Source organism: Truncatella angustata (assembly GCF_020726525.1).
Source record: "Truncatella angustata strain MPI-SDFR-AT-0073 chromosome Unknown BKA67scaffold_3, whole genome shotgun sequence".
Classification (NCBI taxonomy): domain Eukaryota; kingdom Fungi; phylum Ascomycota; class Sordariomycetes; order Amphisphaeriales; family Sporocadaceae; genus Truncatella; species Truncatella angustata.
Genome location: NW_025763383.1, coordinates 3758827 through 3785897, shown reverse-complemented (window position 1 = coordinate 3785897; position 27071 = coordinate 3758827). Strand labels below are relative to the sequence as shown.

General features: G+C 49.0%; 6 protein-coding genes across 6 annotated transcripts; 4 read left to right on the top strand and 2 right to left on the bottom strand.

The window, feature by feature from the left end:
* Nucleotides 1-1919: 1919 nt before the first annotated feature.
* BKA67DRAFT_515391 (uncharacterized protein) lies at nt 1920-3260 on the top strand (the record flags this gene model as incomplete). Its single annotated transcript, XM_046097723.1, has 1 exon — nt 1920-3260. The coding sequence occupies one exon, from the start codon at nt 1920-1922 to the stop codon at nt 3258-3260; it is 1341 nt and encodes a 446-aa protein (XP_045960356.1).
* Nucleotides 3261-4549: 1289 nt separating this feature from the next.
* BKA67DRAFT_657976 (uncharacterized protein) lies at nt 4550-5137 on the bottom strand (the record flags this gene model as incomplete). The annotated part of the gene is made up of 2 exons (XM_046107200.1): nt 4550-4999; nt 5084-5137. The coding sequence occupies 2 exons, from the start codon at nt 5135-5137 to the stop codon at nt 4550-4552; spliced, it is 504 nt and encodes a 167-aa protein (XP_045960355.1).
* Nucleotides 5138-11694: 6557 nt separating this feature from the next.
* BKA67DRAFT_255015 (uncharacterized protein) lies at nt 11695-13431 on the top strand. The gene is made up of 2 exons (XM_046095777.1): nt 11695-11749; nt 11848-13431. The coding sequence occupies exon 2, from the start codon at nt 12051-12053 to the stop codon at nt 13035-13037; it is 987 nt and encodes a 328-aa protein (XP_045960354.1). The 5' UTR covers nt 11695-11749; nt 11848-12050; the 3' UTR covers nt 13038-13431.
* A 2115-nt stretch (nt 13432-15546) lies between these two features.
* On the top strand, nt 15547-17348 carry BKA67DRAFT_255043 (NMT1 protein). The gene is made up of 4 exons (XM_046095778.1): nt 15547-16030; nt 16130-16301; nt 16349-16754; nt 16809-17348. The coding sequence occupies exons 1-4, from the start codon at nt 15996-15998 to the stop codon at nt 17225-17227; spliced, it is 1032 nt and encodes a 343-aa protein (XP_045960353.1). The 5' UTR covers nt 15547-15995; the 3' UTR covers nt 17228-17348.
* Nucleotides 17349-19977: 2629 nt separating this feature from the next.
* On the top strand, nt 19978-20343 carry BKA67DRAFT_534984 (uncharacterized protein; the record flags this gene model as incomplete). The annotated part of the gene is made up of 1 exon (XM_046099946.1): nt 19978-20343. One exon carries the CDS (start codon nt 19978-19980, stop codon nt 20341-20343), a length of 366 nt encoding a protein of 121 aa, XP_045960352.1.
* A 4781-nt stretch (nt 20344-25124) lies between these two features.
* Nucleotides 25125-26538, bottom strand: BKA67DRAFT_562608 (uncharacterized protein). Its single transcript, XM_046102620.1, has 5 exons — nt 26447-26538; nt 26307-26381; nt 26129-26224; nt 25870-25984; nt 25125-25796 (listed from the first exon to the last, which is right to left on the bottom strand). Exons 2-5 carry the CDS (start codon nt 26361-26363, stop codon nt 25459-25461), a joined length of 606 nt encoding a protein of 201 aa, XP_045960351.1. The 5' UTR covers nt 26364-26381; nt 26447-26538; the 3' UTR covers nt 25125-25458.
* Between the last annotated feature and the right edge of the window lie 533 nt (nt 26539-27071).

Sequence of the window (27071 nt, the reverse complement as noted above, 5' to 3'; positions counted from 1 at the left end):
AAGTAAACATCTCGCAAAGCCTCACACCCAAGGTAAGCCCAGCTATACCGGTATTCACGGCTGACTAGACATTCTTATGATAGCCGGCGATAGACGAACGTAGCTTCTGGCACAGTTCCAGCCTGTCCCTCTTCTGAGCCCACTGTGCTGTTTGTAGTGCGATGATAGTATCCTACATCCCTAAGCTAGTATTATTACCTACTAATGGGAAAGCCTAATATTGTCGCGAAGGCACTGGCACATCGGTAACGGACTACCACTGGCATTTTGAGGCCTTGTTCGTAAATACGTTCTATACCGCTTATGCTGGTCGCAAGAGAATTGGTAATGGCGGTGCATTGGCAGAAGGCTGATTTGATCTCAACATTTCGACCCTGGAAGTCGGTGGCATGTTCGACCTGTCCTGACGTCGCCCGGCGTTGTCGGTTTAAACGGGACTCTAGTTGAAACGAATCGTCATGTTTACTTGAGATTACAATAAGCTCATTCGCAAAATAAGGATTATAAGCGTTCAATAGGTCGTCTATGGCGGGACCGCACCAACCTTGGACATGTGAAGAAATGCCTGAGAGTAAAACCAGCGCATCACAGCCTCCTTTTTCCGTGTCAAACGGGCATTTACGATAGAAATTCAAAGCTTGAATTCATAGGTTCGACTCTCGCGTGGCTTCAGCTCAAGAATGGTGACGGATTTAGATGAACAACAAAATTGGCGATGCACTCACTTCCCTGTGAGAGCAGACCTGGTGTCTCAGATAAGACGAGTAATCACCGATAGCCAACAAGTGATGATGAATCGTCCGGTAGGGTGTTCTCGCAATATTGATGGTCTTAGCGGAGCGCAGGATGAAGAGCAGCCTTTATGAAGTTACTGGCTCTGGGCCTATAGACGAAGCCGGCCTACCTAACCTTAGTCAGGCGGATGGTCTAAATCCAGGCATTTATCACTGGGTTTCGGCCAGCACGTACAGGAGCAGAGTCCAGACCGACTAAGGTTAGTGCAAACTAAGGTTAGGCTAGTCTAGTCAGCATCAAAATGCTACTTCCAACGTGTAAGCATGCAAATACAAAGTCAACAGCGACCATTGCAGAATGCTTTCGAGGCAGGGGACGAAACGAAATAAAGCAGGCGAGTGTCGTACGGTGCGTAATTGTTCGCTCTTTTCCGTTCAAGAATTGAATTTCGGTGTCGGACATCGATTTCGACTTCGATATCGACTTCGGCTCTGACTGTGCCGGCCGACAGAGCCGACTTTAGCGAGCCAAGCGCGATAAGATACTGTAAACCGGGTCGCAGGGTGCGCCGCCATGCCCTGCCAAGGGCCATCTTGTCCTTGCGCGTCATCTTGGGGTTGGCCCCAATCTGCGGTGCTGGTACCCCGTCAGAACCCCCCCGTCAGACCCCGTCAGGGGACCCCTTTAGCGCCCCTTAGCGATAGGGAATCACTGGATAGGAGGCAGACGGACTCGCCAACTTGCATATCGCAACCTCCACGTGTAAATCTAATCTAGTCTACTGCATCCAGTACATACCCATTCCTTCCACTTGTGGCTTGCAGTTCGGCGAGGCGTCTGTCTTGTGTTGCAGTTTCTGTCATTCGCTGTCTTAAATTCTAGTCTCTCTTTTACTTACTATGCCTTCAAACAACATCCGCTTATCTAGGGTACCGCCGCCCAGCTTGCCTTCTCATATCTCCCGTATTGCCAGATCCGAGCCGTCACCCGCATTCTCTACGCTTTCAGCCGAGTCCGACGACCTCGAGGACTATATCGGTAGCGGGACCGATACCGTCGGTGGCCGCACTCCAGCCTACGATAAACGCCTGTCCTTTGCCTACGACGACAGGTCCCCCGCCCTCAGCAGCCCCAAGATCAGGCATCCTTCGAGCTTCGACATATACGACAGCGACGCAGACGACATGGAGCCCCGGCCGCACCGCTCCGGGCAGCCTCTGCTCTCTCAGATAGACGAGGAGCGAGGCCGCGCACGCTACAACCATTCTCGGACGCCTTCACCCTTGCCCGACACACCCCCAGCTCATCGTCCCAACTTCTCGAGGCGCTCCACCATGCGATCCCGCTCCCCCGACATGCAGGCGCAGATGGCAGCAAAGAAGAAGTACATGCTGGCTGCGGTATTCCTCCTCGTGTCTCTGGTGTCCTTCGTCGTACAGACCGAGCTGGGAACCATCGTGCAGCAAGATCTCGGATGGAACAAGGCCTACTGCATGCTCTACCTGACACACGGGTCCTGGTCCCTGCTCTGGCCTGCGCAGCTGCTCTTCCTGCGAGTGCAGAACTGGAACACGCCGTGGCCAACCTTCTGGAGGCGGCACGTATACCTGGTCAAGAGCACGGCACAGATGGTCCGGAGCCAAACGCTCGACGTCCCCAGACATATCTCGACCACGAGTCCTTGGCCTTATCTGGTTAGGACCACCGCATTCATCACCACCTCCCTGACTGTCGCCGGGCTTAGCTGGTACGTGGCGGTCGACATGACGAGCCCGAGTGACTTGACTGCCATTTACAACTGTTCTGCCTTCTTCGCCTACGTCTTTAGTGTGCCGCTTCTGAAGGAGAAATTCCGGCTCGACAAGAGCCTTGCGGTCCTTATCGCTATCGCTGGCGTTATGGCCGTCGCATATGGAGACAGCAAGGAAGATGATGCAGCCGGTGAGGGTCCTGCTGCGAGCTTGCGGCTCCTTGGCAATCTGATCATTGGTGGCGGTAGCATCCTCTACGGGCTTTATGAGGTACTGTACAAGAGATGGGCCTGTCCGCCGGAGAACATCAGCGCTACGAGGGGAATGATTTTCGCCAACACTTTTGGCAGCTGCATCGGAACATTCACGTTGACCGTGCTCTGGCTTCCCCTGCCTCTCTTACACTGGTTGGACATTGAGACATTTGAGCTTCCCACGGGCAAGGCTGCGTGGTACTTGTTCTACAGCGTGATCATGAACGCCACGTTCGCAGGATCTTTCCTCGTTCTCATCAGCCTGACTAGCCCTGTTCTGAGCTCCGTTGCCGCCCTTCTGACGATATTCATTGTCGCAATTGTGGACTGGATGAGGACGGGCGAGGGCATGAGCAAGGTGGCAATAGTTGGTTGCGGCGCAATCATTGCCGCATTCCTCATGCTCTCCTGGAGTACCTACCGCGAAATGGTAGAGGATGCGAAACGCAAGGCGGAGACAGGAGAAGTCGAGGCCGAATGGGACAGCGAGGACGACAAGGACGACGATCGGTTGGATTAGAGTGAGCCTGCTAGAAGCTTTGGTTTGGACCTTTTGTGCCGTCGAGTGTTCAACAGGCGGAGAGCTCAAAGAGCGTCAAGGGCGTCAAGAGCACAAAGAGCGGCGAGGTTTCAACTGGTAGAAAGCTCAGCAAGTAGCTCGACAAGCACCGGGCTTAATTGAGTGTTCACTGGCCAACTGGATATAAATAGGGTGACGGTATCGGCCGGCTCATATCTGCATAGAGAAGGCGTTACGGTTTCTTTGGTTCTGCGCAACTTTGCGCGGCGTGAAATAATGGGCTCTGGAAACATTTGTCCAGAGAGTTGGTTTCTGAATCATTAGGACCCATGCGGAGGCGCATTATAGACTCAACTTGCTATCGCCAGATAGAGATAAATAGCGTTGATATTTCCCTTACACCCTTTACAACGTCTCGCTGGTATTTGACAACGCCACGTTAATCGAGATCCAGACCGCCAGTTGCTGAAGGAAGGCATTGGGCGTGCGCGCGCTTGCCCTACGAGCTGCTTCAGCTTTCTAGAATGCGCCACGCGCCAAACTCCTCGTTCAATGGAGATGGCGCACAATGCGAATATGACTATTCATGCGTGACGGGTCACGCGCGCTTCTGTCACTAGAACCACGCCTATGCGCGCCTTGGAAGCTGATCGCCCGTCGCTTGGGAAGATCGTGACCTTTTTGCTCTCGAACTACGAGCACGTGTGCCCCGGGCCGCAGCATTCATGCATATTTCGGTAGCCCATGGCCAGCTGACACTGAAAGCCGGTTGAGGGATAAACCAGCACGCGATGTGACGGCGGCTTGCGTTAGTTGCTGTGTGTTTCAGCTCGCTTGGAACGAGCTACGGGCTGCAAGGCGTTGCGTGGATTGCCTCGTGGCTGGAAGGCTTGGACGCGAGATGATGTTGGGGCTCAAAGTCATCGACGGAGAATATCACAGTGTATGGGAAACAATTGCAGGTGCTAAAAGCTACGTTATATTACGAGCCGCTGCTAATTCAGTCATGCTAGCATCCGACTAGCTATTGTTTCGACAGGAGAATCGTTTCACCAGAAACATCCACATATCATGTAGACAAACAAACATTCCGTTTTAGACTTTTGACAATGTTATCGGATTCACTTGAGTAGATTTTGATTCAAACAGCGTGACATTCAAATATGATTAGAGTCTAGAGTCCACCCACTCATAATCCCCTCTTCAACTACACCGGAACCACCAACACTAACGGCATAGTAGCAAGCCCTTCGCGCTACCACCTTGTGCATGGTCATACTGAAATAACTTTAATACCACGCCTTTTCCGAGGTCTTACCAGCGACAACCTTATCAAGCCATCTCCCCGCGACCTTCCCATTCTTCTCGTCCGAAAAATAGTAGATAGCCGTCAGCGCGAACGGGACAGAACTCGTCACCACGACGAGCAGCGCGCAGTAGAAGATTATGAAGAAGGCGACCCGGGCGCGGTCCTCCTCCGCGCTCTCCGGGGCCGCCCTCTGCACGCTATCGAGGACCGTGAACTGGCCCCGGGGCCGCGAGACTATGACGAGCAGCGGCACGAGCCAGAGCAGGAGCACCGCAAGCTCCGCCGCGATTATGAGGAGCCGGCTGCCATGTCGATAGGGGGATCCGAAGGCGCGTCCGGCGTTGGCTTTGAGGCTTCGGGCGGGTGCAGAATCGTTCGCTCTGCTCGGGGGAACAAGACCTTGAAATCCCGATGGGGTTACTTGAGAAGTCTTAAGAATGGTCACCGATTTTGAAATATGAAAGTAGTGTGGACGGTTCCACTCAAAACTGACTCACTACGTGGCCTCATATACACTATTGTCCGACATGATCAGGTGCCGCGCTGAATCTTTGATGAGTGCACCCATTTTTGAAGTTACCAATACAACAGTTCCCGTCACGAGGAATTTAATGTATGCATTTTGTGAAAGCAATTGTTCATGTTGGGCAGGCAGGGTTAGTTGATTATCACACGTGAGCAATAGCTTCTGGGAGGCAAAAAGTACTCGAAGACGATACTCAGAGCATCAGGCAAGCTTGACAACGAGTCAATACGGTATTGTCACATGACTCTGATATGACCGAGCTGATTTATCATCATTCTTTGTTGATTGTCTGGTTCTTTGTTCTTGTCGGTGCGCATGCTACCCGAGCACTCGATATCGAAACTCACTCCTTTTGCCAAGATTTCGCAATTGTGAGAGCGCTCGTGAGAATCTAGAATTTAGTTTTCTAGCACTCATACCCCACGTGCAATGGGGACATGAGAGAGAACAAAGGACGCGAATTTGCCTCTGCTTGCCACACTACGATGAGCAGTTTTCGATAGCATAGACCCGGACAAGAAACCAATATACATTGGGCAGTACCGCTCCAGGCCGTGGAACATGGGAAACGGCTCTAGCGTCCGAAGTTGTCCCAATTTCCCCCTGTGATCAGCGAGCAAGCGAGTGGTGCATTCGGCACCATTATCTCACACTGCCTACCGAAATACCCAGAGACACCGATATACTCCCAGTTTCTGTACTCGAAGTCCCTTCAAAGAACTTACCCGTTCATCGGTGTACTCATGCCCAATCTCACTTGACCTGCATGGTGAGATAATATCATCAAGGTCCTTGATCAGGATTTCACATCACAAGGAGCGAGCGGAACAACCACTCGTTAGGATTCCCCCCAAATCTCCCAGCTTCCGGTCCCGGTCTTACCTCACAGAGCCGCACTTTCCAGTCTTCTTAATCTAGACTCTGACTAATCCGGAAGCAGTTTCATTATGCGAGCTTACCAATCGATGAGAGATGCGCTGGTCTTAGTAGCAGCGGATATGCACGGTGATACACAAAATCAAGAACAGGTATCCGAGCGCGGATAATCTAACCGTCCCGGTTGAAAGAAAACCCATGAAAAAGATAAAAGATATGGCTTGAGTTCCGGGTTTGAGACTAAAAACCTACGATATAAGATGCAGTGTCAGCTTGGCTAGAGCGATGTCTGGCTGACTCTGGGCACACGGCAGCGGGTACCCGCAGCACTTTGCTATCAACTGATCTGTACGCCACGGTGGGCGTCGGGTAATCCCAAAAGGGTGAATGTTGCGTAAAGTGAACAGGAATTGTGTAAAGCATTCATCACATGCTCGGCGGCGGATTTAACGGCCTGAACATCGAGATGACTCCATGTCAGACCTCCAATTATCGCTGAGTCTGAAGACTCTGATGTGTAATCAGGTATAGCCATAGTCAGGATGATCAGCTCGGAGATGACATGCGATATCAATCACTGAACTGAGTCAGATGGAGAGGACGTCGCAATTTCGACAATCGTGCAGCCACATCTGACCGGGCTGCTCCTTGCGTTCCGATCCATATGATTCAAATGGGATGAGCGTTTATTACGAAAACCAGTTAGTCTTCATCACGATGCCAATGTAAAATAGCCAAATCTGCAGTTGGTGTCTCGACCGGTACCGGCTGCGACTTACTTAAGGTGGTCATCACGGCTCAATCCTTACTAAGGCGCCTTGGCATGAGTATATGTCACCAGGGTTTGACGAAATGCACCTCAAGTATACTGGTGCAAGTATTGTGTTCTAGGCCATAGAAAGACCGAAAGCTCACACCTATCGAGAGTCGGAGCCGGCTATACGGGCGCGGCAGCTTAGTACAATCTCGTAAGAAGCTTCTTTGCTGGTCCACTTGAGAGGAGATACAAGTCTGGCATGGAATCTAGCCCCCTGGATCAAGGCTTGACAACCGGAAGTGTTTCCAGTGAGATGGTCGCCGACTGGGTCTGCGTCATCACGAGCACCGAGGAGGTTGGGGAGAAAATGCCAAAAGTACTTATTGTGAGAATGATGAAAGTCGAGCCTGACAAGTTTTGATGACTGAGGCAAATATATACCCTCCTGGCGAATGGTTCGAGGTGCGAGGACTCGTAATCCGGCCTATGATCAGGGAGCAAATCCTGTCAGCTGCAGCCTTGTAGGATCATGTCGTTGGCATGCAACCCCGAATGATCAACGACAAGGGTTAATGATCATCATCAAGGATCGTAGCCAGGATATAATTCCTGCTGGTTGGAATCATGATATCATTCATAATCAAAGCCAGACTGTCTGCTTTGACTGTGATGCAGGACTCATTCCGGCTTTGTTTGGAAGAGCTGCTGCGCTTGTGCATTTCCTGAGCAATGGGCTTTGCATGTGACAACGTGGACAGTTCAGGGGAAGGCGTCCAATCGGCTGCAGAGGAAGTGTATACGACGGCGCAGCTGAAAAGATCGGGAACCTTATGCAGCTGATCTACGTCCCGCTCGGCCAAAAATACCAAAGTTGCCATAGGGCTGAGGATCTTTTGGACAGAATTCCGAGCGGCCAAATTGGCGCCAGTGCGTCATGTGAGTCGATTCCGAACACTACGACGCAAGGCTGCAAAGGATGCCACCCACTCCGGTAGTGACACTTTTACCAACCATGATAGCGCGGGTAAGACGGAAACTGGGGTTGGGTGGGATTGGGGGAGTAAGCGCTGTTTTGGTTGATGAATTTGTGTCGCACTTTTGCCGCCGGCGTGCATGAGAATTGCAGGTTGACGACAAATGGAGCTCCGAATGGGCATTGCAAATATGACAAAGCTATACGTTAAGCAGCGGCGTTAAAATGATTCGCCAGAGAGAAATGCATAGAGCTCTATCATTCCTGCATGCGTCCGTAAGTGTCGGCACTGGCGGTGAACTTTGGACCCAACTGCGTCAGCATGCCAAGAGATTGCCGCCGAAACTTAACACGAGTATGTCCTCATCGCGTTGTAGACATGTGGATCGCGTCCAGTGTGGTGGATACAGATGTGTAGCCTGCGGACTTTGGGGCGGTACTATGGACGGCAGACTTGAAATGAGGGTTGAGTCAGACTTCATCGAGCGGTGAAGCAGATGCTCTGTAATTCGAGAATGATGTGCGTCCGGGGCCTTTGGTGAAAGTAGAGTGGCTGAACACCAGAACATCGGCTACTTGCAAGCTTGCCTCCAATGCAGAGAACGCCCAATCAAGCATATGGGGGATCACTTTCCCATGAAAGATACGAGTCGTTGGCACGATATCTCAAGCTGCAATCTATAACTATCCGTAATCCGTACACGAATTGGGCAAAACTAACAAGCCAGTAGCGGTGTGGGGTATATGTGGAGGGGGTCTCGGGGTCCGTCCAGGATATTTTGCAGCAATCGACGGCTGTTTCTTGGATCACGCAGCCAGCCTGATCAATCACGGCAAGATCTCCAGTGCTGTCCAGAAATAAGGCTGTAACGAGCTGTGATTCGTTACCGGTCTTCTGGATCTGCTCGAAGCCGTAAAATGAAGATACAGATAGAGACCAGATCAGGAAAGTCGACTCAATTTGTCTGGCTGTCTAAGTAACTTATTGACTGCTATCCCGCGCGATACCGTGAGCATCCTCCGCTTTTGTGCGCCATGTAATCAGACAAGCAGGCTAGAAGTTACCAAGCACATTCCAATATCTAACCTAGGTTAGAATGATACAGTGAAGCAAGCACCATCGATACTGAACGCACAAAACGTTCTATGAGCAAAGCAATGATACTTGATCGCCACGCTGAGAGATACGAGCTGCGAGGGGCGAAGAGTTACGCGCACATGGGTAAGATACTACCGCATAACACATCTTGCCACGGCTAACGTTGCCTTCGATTGATCAGACTTTAAGAGACTTTGAAGCCATACCATCTATCTAAACATGCAAAGCAGACGACCATCGCTGAAACCCAGTTGACTGTGACGGGGGGCGCGACGGCGTTTCTGGGAAGAATAACCAGTCGCAACCAGCCAAGAGCGAATAAAGTTGTCGAAATCCGAAGTGCAGGGGATTTTCAGCTGACGACGTACGCAGGTCCTGGGGGCGATTGGAGGCCTTGCCCCTGCAAGGCCCCCGCTACTACGGACATTCGAGGGACTGACCTTTGGACGTCAAGCCTGAAATACACCATGCCAAGAGCTTCATGGAGTATCTATCCGTACTTTTCTCATTTTTCTTTGGGCTTTCGGGACTTTGTAAATTAGGATAAGGCCTTGCGGAGAAATCTCAGCTACGTACAATAGCCACTCAGGTATGTACAGCCACGCGATTCGTCATCAACATTCTGCCAATTCAGGAACGAAGCGGTCTCCCAGTACCACCCAGAAATTGGGCCGGTCTTAGCAATGCTGTTGTTCTTGTTGTTGTTCTGGTGCCTTTATCTGTGTCTAGGATATGTCATGTCATACAGGGGGGCTGCATTGAGGTCACACCAACAGGATGCAGTTCGGATGCAGCTCAACAGCACATGGCTTGAAGACCTGGGCAATCGGTATTTCGAATCTTGATAACCATGCAGGTTGTGTGTGCTGCAGCTGCAGGCGATATGCATGCCGTGACGCCTGAAATATCAACGGCCCCAGCATTGACCTGCTGTATGTATGGATGACAAACTTTTAAGCTTCTGTGCCTTGTCCGCCAGCGGTCCACTAACTTACTTACTCCGTACTACATACGAAACCCCGCCTGTAGTTGCTTTATCGTGGCAGAGTGGGCATTGATTCAAAGTATGATCCAAAGATGAACCAGCATCATCTAACCTTAGACTAGTCTAGTCTAGGGACAAAAGACCTTCCAAATACTATGCAGAATTCCGTCCATGATTGGCGCCAAACCACATCCCTAAAATTATGCTAAGTCTTCGAAGTGCTTGTACCAGGAAGACTTTAACCCCAATTGTTACATGGTCACGGCGTTTAGCTGATCACGGGGCCGTCAGTGGACGGTGGAGATGGAGGCTCCCTAAGTAACCACCTGCAACATAGATTGGTGGGCGTTCACATGCGGTACTGCGAACTGTCAGAATGCGGCCTGCGATTGACGCCCACTCAACAAGCGTGGTTCCGAATAGTAGCCGCTCGCTTGCTTTGATCAACGTCACGCCCGTACATACCTCAAGGTAGGCACACCAAATGGACGTGCAGCGCGAGTTCAGCTGCCTCTGTCTCGCTTCAGAGCTTTGCCAAACTAACCTAGATACTGTGGCTATGCAATGTACATATGTGCGGAGTACAGTATTCAGCTAGGTCCATCTCCGCTGCCTATACGGAGTGGGATGATCACCCAAGCCAAACCCTGTTACACAATCGAGCTCTTGGAAAAGCCGTTTGTCGGCCAAACCCTGAGACCCTTTACAAATCCTCCTGCTCGGACTTTTTATCCTTGTCAGCAATGCCGGTCTTTCGGCCCCAACGTCTGCTCGTTTAGTATGCTACCACTCTTGTGCAGGTGTTTTTGCGACACAATAATGCGACATGACCAGGAAACTCCTGACACTCAGGCGCTGTGGTCCTTTTGGGTTCTGCCCACTACCTGGTCGCTTATGAGGGCTTACGGCTGAACGTGGGCCAGTATGCTGCGTACCCTCTCACATAGTATTGACGACATTGGACTTGAATGGCCACAGATCTGACAAACTTCGGCCAGGTTCAGTAAACGAAAGTAGCAATTGGCTGCTCTAGAAGCAACTTTAGCACTTCGAAGACCTTTATTTTGCCCCGAACCGCCCAGTGCTAGTGTGTTAAGGATTTTGGCAGTGGGTTCGTTAGTGCTGACATCGTCTGTCGAAACATCAAACAAGGCCCGCTGAAACCTACAGGCTCGGAAAGCTACAGCGGGTTCCTCGCCGCTGCTGAGTTACGACGACTGTCTCTGTTTCCGCAGTGCACGATTCAGTTTTCGAAATAAACTTCTTCAAGGAAATGAGTCCCCAGACCCAGTTGTGGCAAGTATTGCTTTCTTTCCTCCAATGTTGGTTCCCTCCGATTCAGGTTCCACACAGATTGTGGCGGCCCCCAATCATCACTGTCTTTCCTGTTTGTTTCGTCCTCCGCATCTGCAATAGTACACCATCCAATGAAATGGCCGGAGAATACACAAAAGGGCAAAACGCTAGGCGCAAGTATCGTTGTACATGTCGTGTGGATTTGATTTGAGGCTGACTGAAGCAATAGCGGGCCTGGAAGGGAAAGGTCTCATCTCCATAACGACACATCCACTTAGATTTACACCCCCTCGAGACTCTCCTCCTCTTATTCCATATTATCCAGGACTCCCTCGTCCGATCTGGTAATGCCATAGTTCATAATGTTTCTCAGTTGTACGAGTCTCGCATCATTAATACCCTACATGACCTCGTCCCATTTCCTTTCTCAAGCCTAAACCGTGGAAGGATCTACTGTAGTAGAACACGACCGCAAGCCCACCCTTATGGCAACCTATCGGTAATCGCGCCTTTCTATTATCTTCATCGCATGCGGCTGGGGCTTTAAGTGGCTCTGGATATATAAGCCTTCGTGGTGACACGACTTGTACAGTACCAGCAGAACCGCAAGATCACTTGTCTCCCTTGCCAAGGTCCTCTGTAAGTGAGGTCACGCGCAGGTCTACTCGGTAAGCAAATATCTGATCGGTCTCTGATTTTGTTTCCTAGGTGCGCTATGCATGAGTTCGTTAGTAGGTCAATATTATCGCTCATACAAAAATTGCAGGGTCCCTACAATCAATGTGCGACCAAGTTGGTGTTGCTGTTGGATTTCGTTGGTTTTAGTTTCGAAATTCCACCTACGATCGACGCCGGCCCACCGTCCGGCCCTTACTCTGTCAGCGCAAGCCACATTACTGCATGCCCTACCGGGCCTACCCCAGACGGGAGCAGACTACGGCTGCCGTGAGATTTCCATAAACAGCAACCATGCCCGCCATCCATCCTGCTTTAGACCATTCTCGGAGTAATGTCATTTTTACCCTGGGATCCCTAGCACCCCGGTACCCACTGCAACTCCTGATCCATATCAGCATTGCTGCCGCCGTTGTTTCTCTTGTTGTTGCACTTCGACTTATCAGAGAAGACAAGAGAAACAAACACTCGACGAGACTGGTAACGGACCTGGTAGACGAGGGCGTCAACCCTTCACACTACCTTGGCGAGGGAATTTGGGAAAAGTCACGTGGGGTCAGCAACAGTGTTTGGATAGGCATGTCAGCCAACGAGCGGCCGCCGCTTGATCGAATCGAAGCCGATACTGGGCTTGAACCGCTCTATCAGAGGAAAGAATCACTATGGGGCGTGGACGATCTGGATGGGGCACATAGGGGTGGTGCTGATGTCGTCAAGTCCGATCTGGCTTTGAAGCACTTTCTGAGAGCACGACCACTTCCCCCGCCGCCATTAACACGTCCTTTGGTGGCTATGAATAGGCCCTCCTTCGAGGGGCGGCGGAGTAGCGTGGCGTTGTCCATGACAGGCGATCTTGACAGCAGTTTCTTCAGCCAACCTAATCCGGACTACTCGTTTTCCTCCTCCTCCTCCTCGTCTTCCTCAGCCTCGGCTCAGCCCATCGAGCTGCCTGCTACACCGCGCCGGAGGTCTTATACAAGAATCTTACCACTCGGACCACCTCAACCAGTGTCATGGTTGGAGGAAGATGGAAGTGTCACTGCCTTTTCGCCTAGCTCCCTCCCTTCGTCGAGTCCAACTCTACCATTGGCACCGCATGAGTCCTTCCACGTTCATAACATTGACGTAAAAGGCGAAATCATCTCTGTCTTGGATGACACGGGAGCAGGCTGGAAACGGCACACCCGCGTCTATGGAGGAGGGGTCTGTCTCGCTTGTATGGCTTCTGAGGGTGAAGGTGGTTTCTATGGTAACAGTGTGCGGCCTGAGGAGAGAAGATGATGCAGAGTGCCCAAGCTTCTGCGTTATTAGTGTCGACGAATCGCATCAGCAGGTGTAGTGACAGGGAACGGGGTTCCAGCATCCAAGTCTTGCATACTTTTCATTCTGCAGCATTCTTGAAACATGGAGTTTATGGTCAGCCTAAATCTAGTCGAGGTTTGGGCAGCAAGACATTTGCGATTGTGGTGCATTCTCGGTGGAAAGACTAGATGAAAAGACGACAGGGCCGATCATCATTGGGCGAACATCGGAACGAGGTTGCGATTACGCATTCGTACGAGCTTCACATTTCTTTTGTTGGATTACGCATTAACGATCAATTCCTTTACGCCAGACTCTCAATCATGTACACTTTACGAGAAGAGCTATATAGTCATTTCACTTGTCTATACTAACGAAATGATGGCATACATGCTTGGTCGGAAGTAATTGCATAGATATATGTTTTTCTCCTACTGCTTGTTATCTTAACTATAATAATTCTCCCTGTGACTTCCTAGTTCCGCGTCAGAAATGGTTAGTTGTAAAGACTGCCTGAGGGATGCATGCTTGTAAATTTCTAACTGGCTTGAGCCTAAGTTGAAGAAATGCTGTTTCTCCTAGAGTTGTAAGATAGACCAATTAACCCAGTTCAAGGACAATAGGATGCCAGACTCGAACATCCAAAACACCCCGATACCAGGTAACCGATCCAACATTTGCTATTTTCATGGTCATGCCTTATGGCCAAAAATACCTATACGTCGCTGTCATGCAAGGAGCTGCAAGCCCACGGCGTAATCAGTTCTCTTTGATTTGTTGCCCTGCATGAACGCCATCAGCCCCCTTAGGCCCATACGCAAATGGCGGCCAAAACCCCTTGCTGAACGTTTGGTACTGCGCTTAATAAGCGCTCAGCAAGTTATTGGGAGCTGATTCTCCTCCTTCCTGAGAGTGTAAGTGTAATTATGTGAATTTTGGCTTGAACACGGCCATTTCCATTGCGCCGTCTCAAGTTACACGCAGCACGAGACCGGTGGCGCCGCGGGAAGGATCTCAAACCTAGTCGGAATCACCACCAGCTACTGGAAGGCAGACACAAATAGGTAAAATTCAGGGGCCCGATCCTTTCAATTGCCGAATCGGTAAAAGACATGGAATCATCATTTGTGAAACGTCGGGCAAGTCCGAAAATGCTGGGTGCTGGACCAGCACCTCTAGACCAGACAGAGATATTTCCTTCAAGGAGGTTGAACCTATCTTTAGATGTCCCAGAACTTTGCATTCAGAGGATGAGATGCTGCCTGGTACACCGGCACAGCTCACTGAGATAGGACAGGCACCCTGCAAAGTCGGAATGTGCCGAGAAAGCACGGCTCTCCTCTTCACCGAGATCATGCCGGTGGCGAGCCGAGTGAGGCAGAATTTTTTTTTCAATGGCAAATACCTCAGCGATGCCAACAAACCATCAGGGATGACTCGCTGCCACCACCCGGATGTTGATGTATCCAACGGATGAATCATCCAGCAGGAGTAGTGCGCTTCTCCCTCTGCTAGCTGATCAGCGACCGGACACGCTAGGTTTGACCGGGTTCGAAGCGTCATGGCATAGCCACGAACAATTGACTCCATGCAAGACTTGTCATCGCCGACATGCGATGGCTCTTGACCCGGATGCCGCGAGTACTAGGTCAAGATGAGCCAAGGAAGTGGCAGTGACTGAGCCATTCCATAGTAGAGAATCTTAGACGCGATAGGCCTCCATTGAGGCTCGAACCGGATTCGACAAATGATCTCAACACGTTGAACCTGAGATATTTCGTGGCCGCCCATCTTTCTAACCCTCAGTGGCGCTCGCAATAGTGCTGCCCCAAGCTAAGCTTTCAGCCCTCTAGTTGATGATAATCGGAAACGTCTTTCAAAATCCCGGCGACCCATGGCATTTATTTGATTGGTATCGCAGTGTTAGAGGCGAATTTACTGCGGCATCTTATGGCGACCAAGCTACTAGGAATATGTGGGATGAACAAGTGGTTCATTTGCAGAAATATCAAGAAGATGGAACATCGGTACTTCATTAGTCCGCAACGTACCATACGTCATTGTCTTATGATGTCGTCCGATGAGAAGACCGAATACGGTTGGTATGCCGCTTAAAAGCGCTCATGCACGCCCGCGGGGACTGATGTTTGCTTAAAGTTAGACATGATCGTCGCCGGGAGTCGCTCCGGTGGTACGGGCCGATAGCAGACAAAAGACCGAAAGTCCTGGATACCGAGTTGACCGCCGGACTGTAGTCGTTGAGATCAAAGGTAATGCCTGATTGCGTGAAATTTTGTCTTCTGGAGTTTACTCTCCAGGCTAGCACTCAACAGGCATACATTTTGAGTTGAAAAAGAAATGATTGATCAATATTGAGTGATTAAGCGGCTCTAGTGCTGCTTTAGTGCTGCACACTACGTGGACGATACGATCCTACGCGAATACTACCCACGCAGATCAACCGCCTAAATTTAATCTTTTGTACCACAGAAGAGGGGCAGTCCGTATCCGGGGAGGGGTAAAGAGTCGGACAGTTCTGGACTATAACATGGCCAATCCTCCCGACTTGAGTAAGCCACGGTCTTGACCTTGTATTGTTCATCATCACCGAATCTTTTCTCAAAGCAAGAACAGTCTTCGCCACAGGTACGAAATGGCAACGCAAGACTCTGGCGCAATGGAATTCTACGTATCAAGGTAACTGTCTAAAGCATGGCGGGTGTTCTGCTCCAGAAAGCTTCATCACTGTCACTCCTTGTTCAAGTCTGCAAGACTCGTGCACGCACAGGAGTGACATGCTGGAGTTAGTATGGAGCAGATCTGAGATTATACCGTCTGAACTTGATCTAGATAATGCTAGCGCAAGAATCATGCTCCCCTTCCCTCTGCAATCAAGGAGAAACTCTAACACCTTTAGCTTTTGCTTGATCTATCAAAATGTCCACAGACAAGATCACATTTCTCACTAATTGGTAAATAGTATTTCCTTGGCGACTCACTTCTTAGTAGTCGGACCAGTTGTTCCCTTTCTCACCCCCATAAGCGAACGACGCTAAGTAGATATAAAACAGGCACGCCACGCCATACCACGCCCCCCTTTACCTGGCTCAGAAGCTGGGGTTCTTCGCTGAAGAAGACATCAAAGTCGCCATCCTTGAGCCCAATGATCCCAGCGATGTCACCGAGATCATCGGCAGCGGCAAGGTCGACATGGGTTTCAAGGCCATGATTCACACCTTGGCTGTAAGTCTTATCATCAGATGTTCCGACCTCATGGCTTACGACAATAGGCCAAAGCCAGAGGCTTCCCTGTTACCTCGATCGGCTCCCTGCTTGACGAACCGTTCACTGGAGTCGTGTATCTCAAGTCAAGCGGGATCACTCCTGACTTCCACACTCTCAAGGGCAAACGCATTGGTTATGTCGGTGAATTCGGCAAGATCCAGATTGACGAATTGACTTCACACTACGGAATGACCCCTGACGACTACACTGCAGTCCGCTGTGGTATGAATGTCAGCAAGGCCATCATCGAGGGTACAATTGATGCTGGTATCGGCCTTGAGAATGTTCAGATGGTGGAGTTGGAGGAGTGGCTTACTGGCCAGGGCCGTCCTCGCGACGACGTGCAAATGCTCAGAATCGATGAGCTGGCCGAACTCGGTTGCTGCTGCTTCTGCAGCATCCTGTACATTGGTAAGAGTATCCTGGCACACCAGCGAAGTACTGAGTCACGACTGACTGCCACAGCCAACGATCGCTTTCTTGCCGAGAACCCCGAGAAGGTTCGCAAGTTCCTCCGCGCAGTCAAAAAGGCAACGGACTTCGTTTTGGCGTCGCCTGGGGAGGCGTATAAGCAGTACATCGACATCAAGCCGGTCATGAACACGACCGTTAACTATAAGATCTTTGAGCGCTCCTACGCCTACTTCTCCAAGGACCTCCAGAACGTGGACCGCGACTGGCAGAAGGTCACCAAGTATGGAAAGCGCTTGGGTGTCCTGCCCCAGGACTACGTGCCCAACTACACCAACGATCACCTGACCTGGGCGCTCGAGGGTCCATCCCAGGATCCGACTGCTGACCAGAAGAAGATGGCCGAGCTTCAGAAGAATGTCGCTTGCTGCGGTGGCTTCCACCGGCTGCCTGCGGTCGTCATTCAGGCATAAGCCTTTTAACCAGTTGTCTTCACTCGGCTGTGTTGCAAGTCTGTGCAGCGAGTAATAAGTTGGAATTTGCTCTCAAGGCACACGCTCGTTTCGCCTTATTATGATAGTCCTTCATTAGTTCTACTGGTATCGATTATTCTGAGGCAGACACATCGCTCGTTCTCGCCAGTAATCAACACTACCAGAATTGTGTCTGAGTTTGCGACTTTGTTTGACTTAATTGCAGGTTTTCATACATTCTTTATGCCTTCCTTTCATCAAACACTTGAATTATAGTGAATATGATTTGCCTACAAAAATAATGGCTCACTGCCAAGCTTCTGGTAGTCTCACGTATGTGTGAATTCCAGACCAATCCACATATGCGTCCAACCTGAGAAGCTATTGAGCAACTTGAACGCAGCCTTAACGACAGGAAGGACGCGCATTGTTTGCGATACATGGCCTCTGTGTCTCACAGCAATATTCTGCTTTGTCAATCTTATAGGGGCAAACAAACCTTACGATCCCACAGAAAATGACTTGCATGTTTTAAGACTGTTCTCGTAAAGGCTAATATTTTGTTTGTTAAAACAACGGCAAGTAGCAGCGTGATTGTGGGTTGTAGTTACGTATGTCTTTGTGCGCTGATGTAATAAACACTTCTTTAAAAAATCATGCGTTTAAATGTATCGCAAAATTAGCACAGTTTCCATTTTGGTGAATTTCGATCATGATGGTTTAGAAGCAGGAACTTTTGGGTGGTGAGTGTGATGTAAAATGAAAATTAGCTGCTGTTGCAAGACTTGTCATGGTCACATTATAAGGAAGTAGTTGTAAAGTGTGGAAGGGCGATTGATATATTGCCTTAATACGTATCTCCGAACGTTTTCATCTCTCATCCTATCCCCTAGGAATATTGCTTTTCTAAGAGTGGGAAAACAACAGATTCAGACCTTGGTAGGGTTGTTATACACTATACGTTTTGATATATATGTCATATGCTTATTCAACAAACTTAAACAGGTATGCCGCATTACGTGTACGGTGCAACTAACGTAACCAATCACTGGATCAAGACAACGACGATGATTAATTGAGATGTATTTTTATCATAGTGATACTACTCTATTAGTCTGAATATCTGGTTTCCTGGCGCTCTAGTCATCTAAGTACACGCATAACCCTTACCCCTTCAGTAAGCCTAAACTGTTTAAGATCACTTGAGTAAGCTGTGCAAAACATTAACTCGTCTAATCCTGTATTTAAGTCTTCAAGCTAAAATTCTAACGTCTTATAAAACGCCAACTTCAAATGCCCGTTCTTAATGAATAAAATATTACTTTAAAATCTAAATAATAGTAAGAAGAAAGCTATCAATTACTTATCATGAATGGTTTAATCCTTTATCAGACTTAAACATCATACGGTTCTCTTTTATCACCTTTACAAAACTTAGAGTTTATGCTGAACCAGGGCCACTGTCTTGTCCCTTGGTTATGGGCCTCACGATGCGCTCGCAGGCTCTTTCGTGAACTGATTAGTAGATAATGTGTGAAATGGATGAGTTTGACAACCAAAATATCATTAACTGGTGCCAACGAGCCATTCTCGTTGTCTTAAAGGCATCGCTCCAAAACCAACGACTAACTGCGACAAAAGTGTAAAAGCACGAGAAAGAAAACTGTCTGGAAGGCCTATCTTTCAAGCCTTATATTGATCAAGCTGAGAACAACTCCGACAAAAGCCGAAACGATCTGCTTAGCCCTTCCATTATAATAGTACAGCCAACACTCACTATTTCAATGCTCACTTATTGAAATCATAAGTCTACGATGAAGGTTATTTTCTTTACATTAAGCTTGGATATAGAGTCGGAGTAAGGCCTAGAATACAACATTAAGCTCAGCATCTCAAATGCTTGCTAAGTCGTATTAAGAATGCGATCTGATAAGGCTGGATGAGGCGTGGAGTCAATCAAGGCAGCGTGTGTACCTTCGACGTTAGGGCACATACCTACAGTTAGGTACCATTGAACGGGGGGTCGGTGTGGATTAATCAATGGGAGAATATTGCGTTGCACTGGAGTAACATGTTGTTTTGCCACAAGCCGATATCATCGTCTCTACTACGCCCCGTTCATGTGCTGGGCCAATGGTAGGGCCCCATTGGGCAGTTTCTAGGTTCCTTGCACACTCTACATTCTGCCTTTTCGTTGCCTACATTTGCCTCTTGCGCACTCCTAAACTGCCCCGCGTAGTCGCTTGGGTTATAAATTATCTGCCTTATCCAATGGTGCTCTGCAACGGGATAATCTTGTGTTTCTTGCTGGAGGTAAGGCTTACTAAGCCTTCTAATTACTGTCATTAGTTGTATCCTTGAATTAGTAGCTACTCGCTGCTTCCATCAAAGCATCACGCCATCAATTACCATAAAAAGCCATGAATCTAATCACAAAAGGGATGGACCTCACTAGAGATCTTGCCGACCTAACCGTTCATGGCAACTCTACTGTACAGGTCGGAACACAGCTACTTCGATGGATTGATAGAAGTGGTATAGATGAAACAGAATTTACATACTGTGTGAAACTATTGAAGAATAAGGCCTTTCCAAACAATTTGGGCCTTGAGCTCCGAGCGGACGTTCTGACTACAGCACCACCCAGTTAGAAAGCCGGTGGCTTACGCGCTCATATTGTCAACTGTGTAGGGCAGATGATGGCAGCTTCTGAAAAGTACTGCTACATTGTAAGAACCGTGGCAGCCGCCATGGCTTTCCACGACCTTCCGCTCATCTTGCAATGCTTGTGCAACATGGCCGTCGACAATGATGACAAACATTGTCCAGATCATCGTCATGGCCCTCAAAATCCATATGACATTCGACGGACACGGGTCAGGCCCGTGATAGAAAAGATTGTAGAGAGCATCGCGCAGAATGTTGGCAACCGTGGACTTGGGCTCCCCGAATTTTCAGATGAACTTTTGGAGTCTGGTACATGTCGCCACGTCGTAGAAGCAGACATTTTCATTTTCAAGGGTCCATCGAGGTCTCCATACCTGGAAAGAAACTCATCGCAATCTCATGCCCAAAAGTCTTTCGAGCCTAACTATCTTCGTGGAAGAGAAATGTGACCCAGCCAGTCCAACGCACGAGTATGGACTTGAACCTTTTATCCAAGTATCTACGGGTGATGAGACAAAAAAAAGATACTCTTAAACGTCGAAGCTCACGAGGTTAGAGGCCACTATGTCCCCACCACGCGCCGAACACTACGATATATCATTTCTCGCAAAACCTACAGAACCAGGCGTCTAGAGTCAAGGGATTCTCCACCCCGACGAATTTTTAAGCATACAGTCAACCGCGCAATGGATGCTAGACCTCCCACTCAAGCCAATACATCTCTGGAATGATTCTCCGGGAAAAGCCTGCCTCAAGTATCGGGGTTTCCGCGCAGCTCTACAGCAAGACGAGGGAACATTTAGCGTGAATATGGTGCTGTCAAGATAGCCAGACTTGCTTCGAAGAAAGTTCGGCAAAACAAATCAGAGAGATATTGTGACATTCAAACCTCCAGAAATTCCGGAGCACATCGACATTGTAGATTACTCTGAAACCCTAAGTTTAGGATTTACTTCAGAAGATTACGATAAAATCATGAAGGTACTGCAGCTATTCCCTGGAGTTATCACAATTCTCGATAACATCCGCGAGCTGCTTGAATTCCGGATGTCCAGACTCGGAAATTCAGTCAGCTATGGAGCATTTCGGCCTGGATTCCTGACTGAAATGGCCCTGACCGACCTATTTACACTGATTGGACACGTCATTGCAGAAGGATTTGGCGTTCTGGATGTCTCGGGCATGGTCAACCCAAAGGACCTGAAATGGAGAGTTGCAAAGCTCTTCTATCAGCTGATCTCTGGAGTATTGATCCTATGGGATACATAGTTCGCTATAGCTAGCGTTGTGTGTCTTGGTTTTCCATGGAGTAGCATCAAGTTCGACGTGACCACAACAGGTCATATGTCTGGGGCATCATGCACATCGGCTGTTCAATACGGATCGATGGTCATGGTAGCCGGGTGGACGGAGCTCGAAGCTGAAACAAAAATAGAGCGATGCTATTTAGCCTCATTTCTGGATATCAGCTCGGTGGTATCACGGGCGATTTTAGCGTTGTTCTCGCAGAAGAGACTAGAGTTTACAATGAAGAAGATGAACTACCCGATCAAAAAGGTAAGAGAATAGCTGCAAGAAGTATGTGTTGACCGGAATCAGCTGATCAGATATACATCCGTTTGATGTGGACGAAGACGAGGCCACCATTGCCACGCCCATAATCAGGACCACAGATGTCTTGTACAGACCACTGACCCTTGTTCGAAGCAAAGTCTACCTTCGAAATATTGACCCATCCGCAGTTTTGTGGAATCTGTCCAACAGCTCTTTCCCTAGCTGTACTCACCACGGCGAGGATGGAGCTCATGATCTGGTTTCGGACTGTTCCGGCGATGTCCACGCCTGGCGCTTCGCTGATATTCTGAAGGGATGGAGTCCTTCATGGCCACAGGATGGTTCAATTTATAGCACCAGGGTATTGGAGCCGTACAAAAAAGCTAATGTTGCACTAAGCCTTGCGCCTGGCTTTGCAGTTGTCAGATCACTGCATTGCTGCCTAGGCTGTGCTATAGCGGCTGCAAAATCTTCCAAAGTTCCAGGTATATCTAGTAAGTGGAGGCCTATCATCTCAAAAAGGAATGTTGCTCGTGGTCTTCTGAAGGAGTGGGATTTAGTCGTACGTACGAATTGAATATCTGAATCTTCTCAATTATAGAAAGTTCTTCATTAGTGAAATATTATTATTCAGATTGTTCAGACCACCCAATAGTCGCCATTTGCATTATACGTTTATGCAGCATTCGGACCTTGGCGATCACTGAAGTTCGTTGATACGTGACAACTCTTCGGTGCAGCTAGTCTGGACGTAAAGGTATTTCTACTTGAGGCAATATTCCGAATGGATTGGCCTACTACTCAAAGATTTCCTTGCAGCAGAAGCTCATATCTAAACTGAGCTTAGTTTAGCAACTGATAATCTGCTCGACCGCATGCCAAATGATCGTATACATTATAGTGGCAACTTCTCTGCCACTTTTATACCTTCTGTAATGGAAAAATAGCGAGATCATTGGTAATACTAGGATGACTATTAGATAATATCAGGCCGTGGAAACTGGGTCTGCTATCTAAATTCGTCATACAGGCATCTTCAGAGGCTACTATTATTTCTCTTTGTGGTTGGGATGCAATGTTGATCCGCGTGGTATGTGACCACAAGTTTGTGCCTCTAAATGTCTGGTTTGGCTGCTTCTTATCCGCCATAGATTGCTTAGAGAATATCATAGCTATAACGCAGGCTCTCGTTATGGAAATATTGCTTATCTAACAGGCTGTTACAACATAGGCCAAATTCATGGGTGGTAATCCTACCTGTACATTTGATATCCAACTCAACAAGAATGATAATCTATTGTAGTTGCTTGATCGGGTTTGGAATCCAATCGAGTTGAGTCACGCCATGTTAGTATTAGACGAAATTCGTATCCCCACCGAACACAAACGAACCGGCCATGCTTTCCCGCACGCCTAATCTTTTGCGCAGCGGGGATCTGCAGTAACTGCTTCTACTGATCTTTCATCTGTAACCCTACATTGTACTCACATGGTTGGCTGGCGCTTCTTTGGCTCTGCTTCCATTCAAGAACCGGCCCAGAGTTGATTTGACCTCAGCTATGCTTGCTCCTCACCAAGACAAGGAGCAAGCGCACAAACATCAACGGCCATCAAGCGTCTAGATCGATTTTGGAGAGGATAGACTCTAGCGAGCATACAGATAAATCGCTTCAGTCGATCAGCCTGTTAGCCACGGAGTCATTAGCCCCGTTGACCTCTGTACGTACTGGACCTGTTTTCATCATTCATGTGGGCAGCAGCCAATTTACTGACACGGCCTGTTGAGACCCAAGCTGGAGTACGACCCAATGGATGGATATGTGCTGGTAGAATGTGTTTTAGGCGGAATACTGGCCTGGCCAAGCCCAAGTGTCATTAAAAGAGAATCAAAAACAATGTCACCTAATACCTTGTGTTAAATACAATGGATCAGCGCTAACGTTGTCATGAAGGAATGGCACATATACCATCGCAAAGGTATTGGACGGTGCCTTTGATACAATCCAATTACGTCTTTAATAGCCGTGCCCCGACGTGACTTCACACTTCATTTGCGTTAAGTTGTACGATGTTTAAACTTCATCTGATCACGAGAACATCACTCTTCGCTGGAGTCACCTTGCTGTTCTCACAATGATATTTCATCCAGGTGACTTTTGCTTTATTTTGGTTTGTGCCTTCACCGGCAATATAGTAATATAGTATGTACATGATATCAGAGACTATGGTTTCATTAATATGTATAATAAGGCGAGGCAAATATTCACAGTCCGAGTCTGAACTGAAATATTGACAAACGAAATTAGACTCCCAACGAGGTCATAAAACATAACGCGGCTCACATAGGACATTGTTTTCTCAGGGATTGGTAACTGGTCCTAGAATGAAACAAGACGGCGCATCTGGACATTTTGAGATACACGACGATGCTCTTAAGGCTCGATCTTCTGCTTTCTAGTCTAGGTGATTTTACTCAAAGAACATCCAGGCAGTCGCGTTGGGTGTAGTACTGCATCGGAGCTGATATAGACCGCGACATCGTGCTGTAGTGTTTGTTGGTGTGTCAACATGCAAGTGACATTCCCTGATTTCTTTTAGCTGTGGAAAAACTCCAACACGATGTCTCAACAAATCAAAATCATCTGGTTTTGCGGTACAGCAAGTCACAATTCTCATAGCGCCAATTGATTCGACGGCAGAAGCTTCCGGCCTCGCCGGCTCAACTAAACAGTATTTTTGGTCTGAATCTGTCACGCGACAATTCAGCTGAATGACTAAAATCTGGTTACAGAAGGCAAGGCACTACATTAACCCAAAAGTATGCTCTGAAGCTAGAATTCGACAGTTCGCCCGTGGTTTTATTGCTTGTTCCTGACGCCTTCCCTAACAGTGTCCAAATCCCCGCCAAGTACGCGTCAGCTCACTCAATTCAGTCGGATCTATCCGAGCGCAAACCAGGGTTCTGGAATGGCTTCAGCGAATCAGAGACTCGATGGAAGATGTTAAATCGACTTCCGGGCATACAATAATACCCGCACAACCCATTCGACATCGGACGGGCAATGGCACAATGTATAGGACTCATTATATAGCGTGTCCCGCCCTTTATTATCAATTGCATAGGACTGAGCGGATACTTTTACGTTATAATAATCTCAGATGGTAAGGTGATCCACTATTTCCTTGCGGCTTAAGTCTTTCTGGGCAGTTACCAGCTTTGGTCAGATTTTGGATGCTGTTGAGTGCTACAGAAGTCAATAAGCGACCTTAAGTTCACGAAGCTTGTGCAAGTAGAGCATACCAAAGTTCACGAAGCTATATTTGATTCCCAAAAGTTACTAGATTCGATATGTCTTTCTGGGAGTGCGATTCAGGATAAGACGAGTTAGCGTAGATAGGCCACTGAATTCTCGAGTTTATGCGACTTTGTAAATTTGTGTATCGTTAGCTTGGTCTAGACTAGTTGAGGTTGGCAATTCGCTCACTATACAGTCTTGGCATCTGGGCTCCACGAGCTACGAGCGCGCCGATGACCAGAAAGCGGCACTCACATTGATAGCCTAGACTAGGATCGTCTATGTGAAAGCGTCTCCGACTCTTCAGAACTATAATGTCCATCAAACAAGTTGGCTTGCATTCAAGGATTCTACTTGTAGTAGCAATGTACATGATCAATCCTATTATATATAATAAGGCACATATAGTTCGGCTTACATATCCAATTCAGGAACGCGAACGAGTTGGGAAGTTACCATCGGCTGACTGCCAGGCGCTTTAATTGGTCGACAACAAGGTTATACTAGTCCTTTAGATGGCTCGGGAAATTGAGAAGCTTTGTAAGATTAATCCTCGGAGTCATGATCATTCCCGATACGGCAAGTTGACAAAGGTAGCCTCACCGTTGACAGCGATGATGGCACCGCAAACAGTCAATATTGGCCAACAACACGAACAGCACCTCCTGCCTAACGTAGCTTTAACTTATTCGCGTGAATGGCATCATGGTCTCCTCAATGGATCTTGGAGGAATTGGCGTATGCTCCATGGCCGCATGACTGTATATAAACTGACGACGAGAACTCGACAGTCATTTTGTTTTCCTTCACCTTCAACACACAAGGCAATTCGCATTTATAATACAAACACACTCTTTCAAAATCACTCGCTCTACCGACAGAATGAGACTCACTCTCCTCACTCTCGCTCTCACGGCACTTGTTGCCGCCGCTCCGGTCGCTCAGAGCCCAACCGGACCTGGAGGTCCCAGTGGCCCTGGACCTGAGCCTCAACCTGGCGGTCCCGCTCCTGGCTACCCATCTGAGCCATTCCCACCAAGTGGCCCGTTCCCGTAGGTGCCATTCACAATGCGGCTGCTGTAGCACACTCCCGGCTATGACGCGTGCTGAGACCTTTGGTGCTAGCTCTCCTGCTCCTTTCCCGTTTCCGGGTGGGCCGCAGCCACCTTTCCCCTCGCAACCACCGTTCCCTCCGACTGGGCCTTCCCCTCAGCCCGGCCCGGGAGGCCCTTCTCCTCAGGTAAGTAACCCTAAGCTCTCCTTTTCAACACTCTTCATCGCGCAAGTTGCATAAATCATCTCGTATGCTCTGGTAGTAACTCATGTGACTCTTATGATACTACCAACCACTACAAAAAGTAGTCACTGACACCGGATATCGCAGCCTGGCCCCGGAGGTCCATCCCCTCAGCCTGGCTCTGGTGGTCCCGGCGCTCCTTCGCCTCAGCCGCCTACCCGTCGTGATGGAAAGCCCCACGACGTGAGTGACCCCATCCATCATATGTCTCGACTCGAGACACGGCACTTGATTTTTATCTAAGCAGCACTAAATATTGATATAGCCCAAGCCCGAGCCTGGCCCCGGTCCCAAGCCAAGCGACCCTCCCCACCACCCGCATGACCCAAAGCCCAGCGACGTAAGTTTGTTATTCGTCGGAACAGAACTTCCATCGGCATAAAAAATCACTGACTTTATTATCAGCCTCCTCACCACCCGCACGACCCTGAACCAAGCCCGCCTCACCCTCAGCCAAGCCCGCCTCACCCTCAGCCAAGCCCGCCTCAACCTCAGCCAAACCCACCTCAGCCTCAGCCAAACCCACCTCAGCCTCAGCCAAACCCACCTCAGCCTCAACCAACTAGCCCGTCCCCGCCGCCTCAGCCATCGCAGCCGTGAGTTGACGCCTCAGGAAATTTGAGGATATTCCCAAATGCTAATCATCATATTTTGAAGTGCTCCTCCTCAGGGTCCCGCGCCCGGCCCTCAGCCATCACAGCCTCCTCACCCACCCACGAAGAGGGAGGATGGTCCCCACGGTGTGAGTAACTTCTACAAACCGTCATCACTCAGATCAAAACAAAGCTGAATGTCCTCCTCATTAGCCTAAGCCATCCGACCCCAGTCACGGCGACCACGGTGACCACCACCACCACCACCACCACGACCCTCACCCGTAAGTGACACTGCGTCCGTCTTTTTTGATCAGGTAGCAAAAATACTTGTTTGTGCGACGAGAAATTGAGATGTCCTACAGAAGCGATCCCCACGGACCCGAGCCCTCCGGCCCGCCATCGCCTCCACAGGGCCCCCAGCCTGGTCCCGGTCC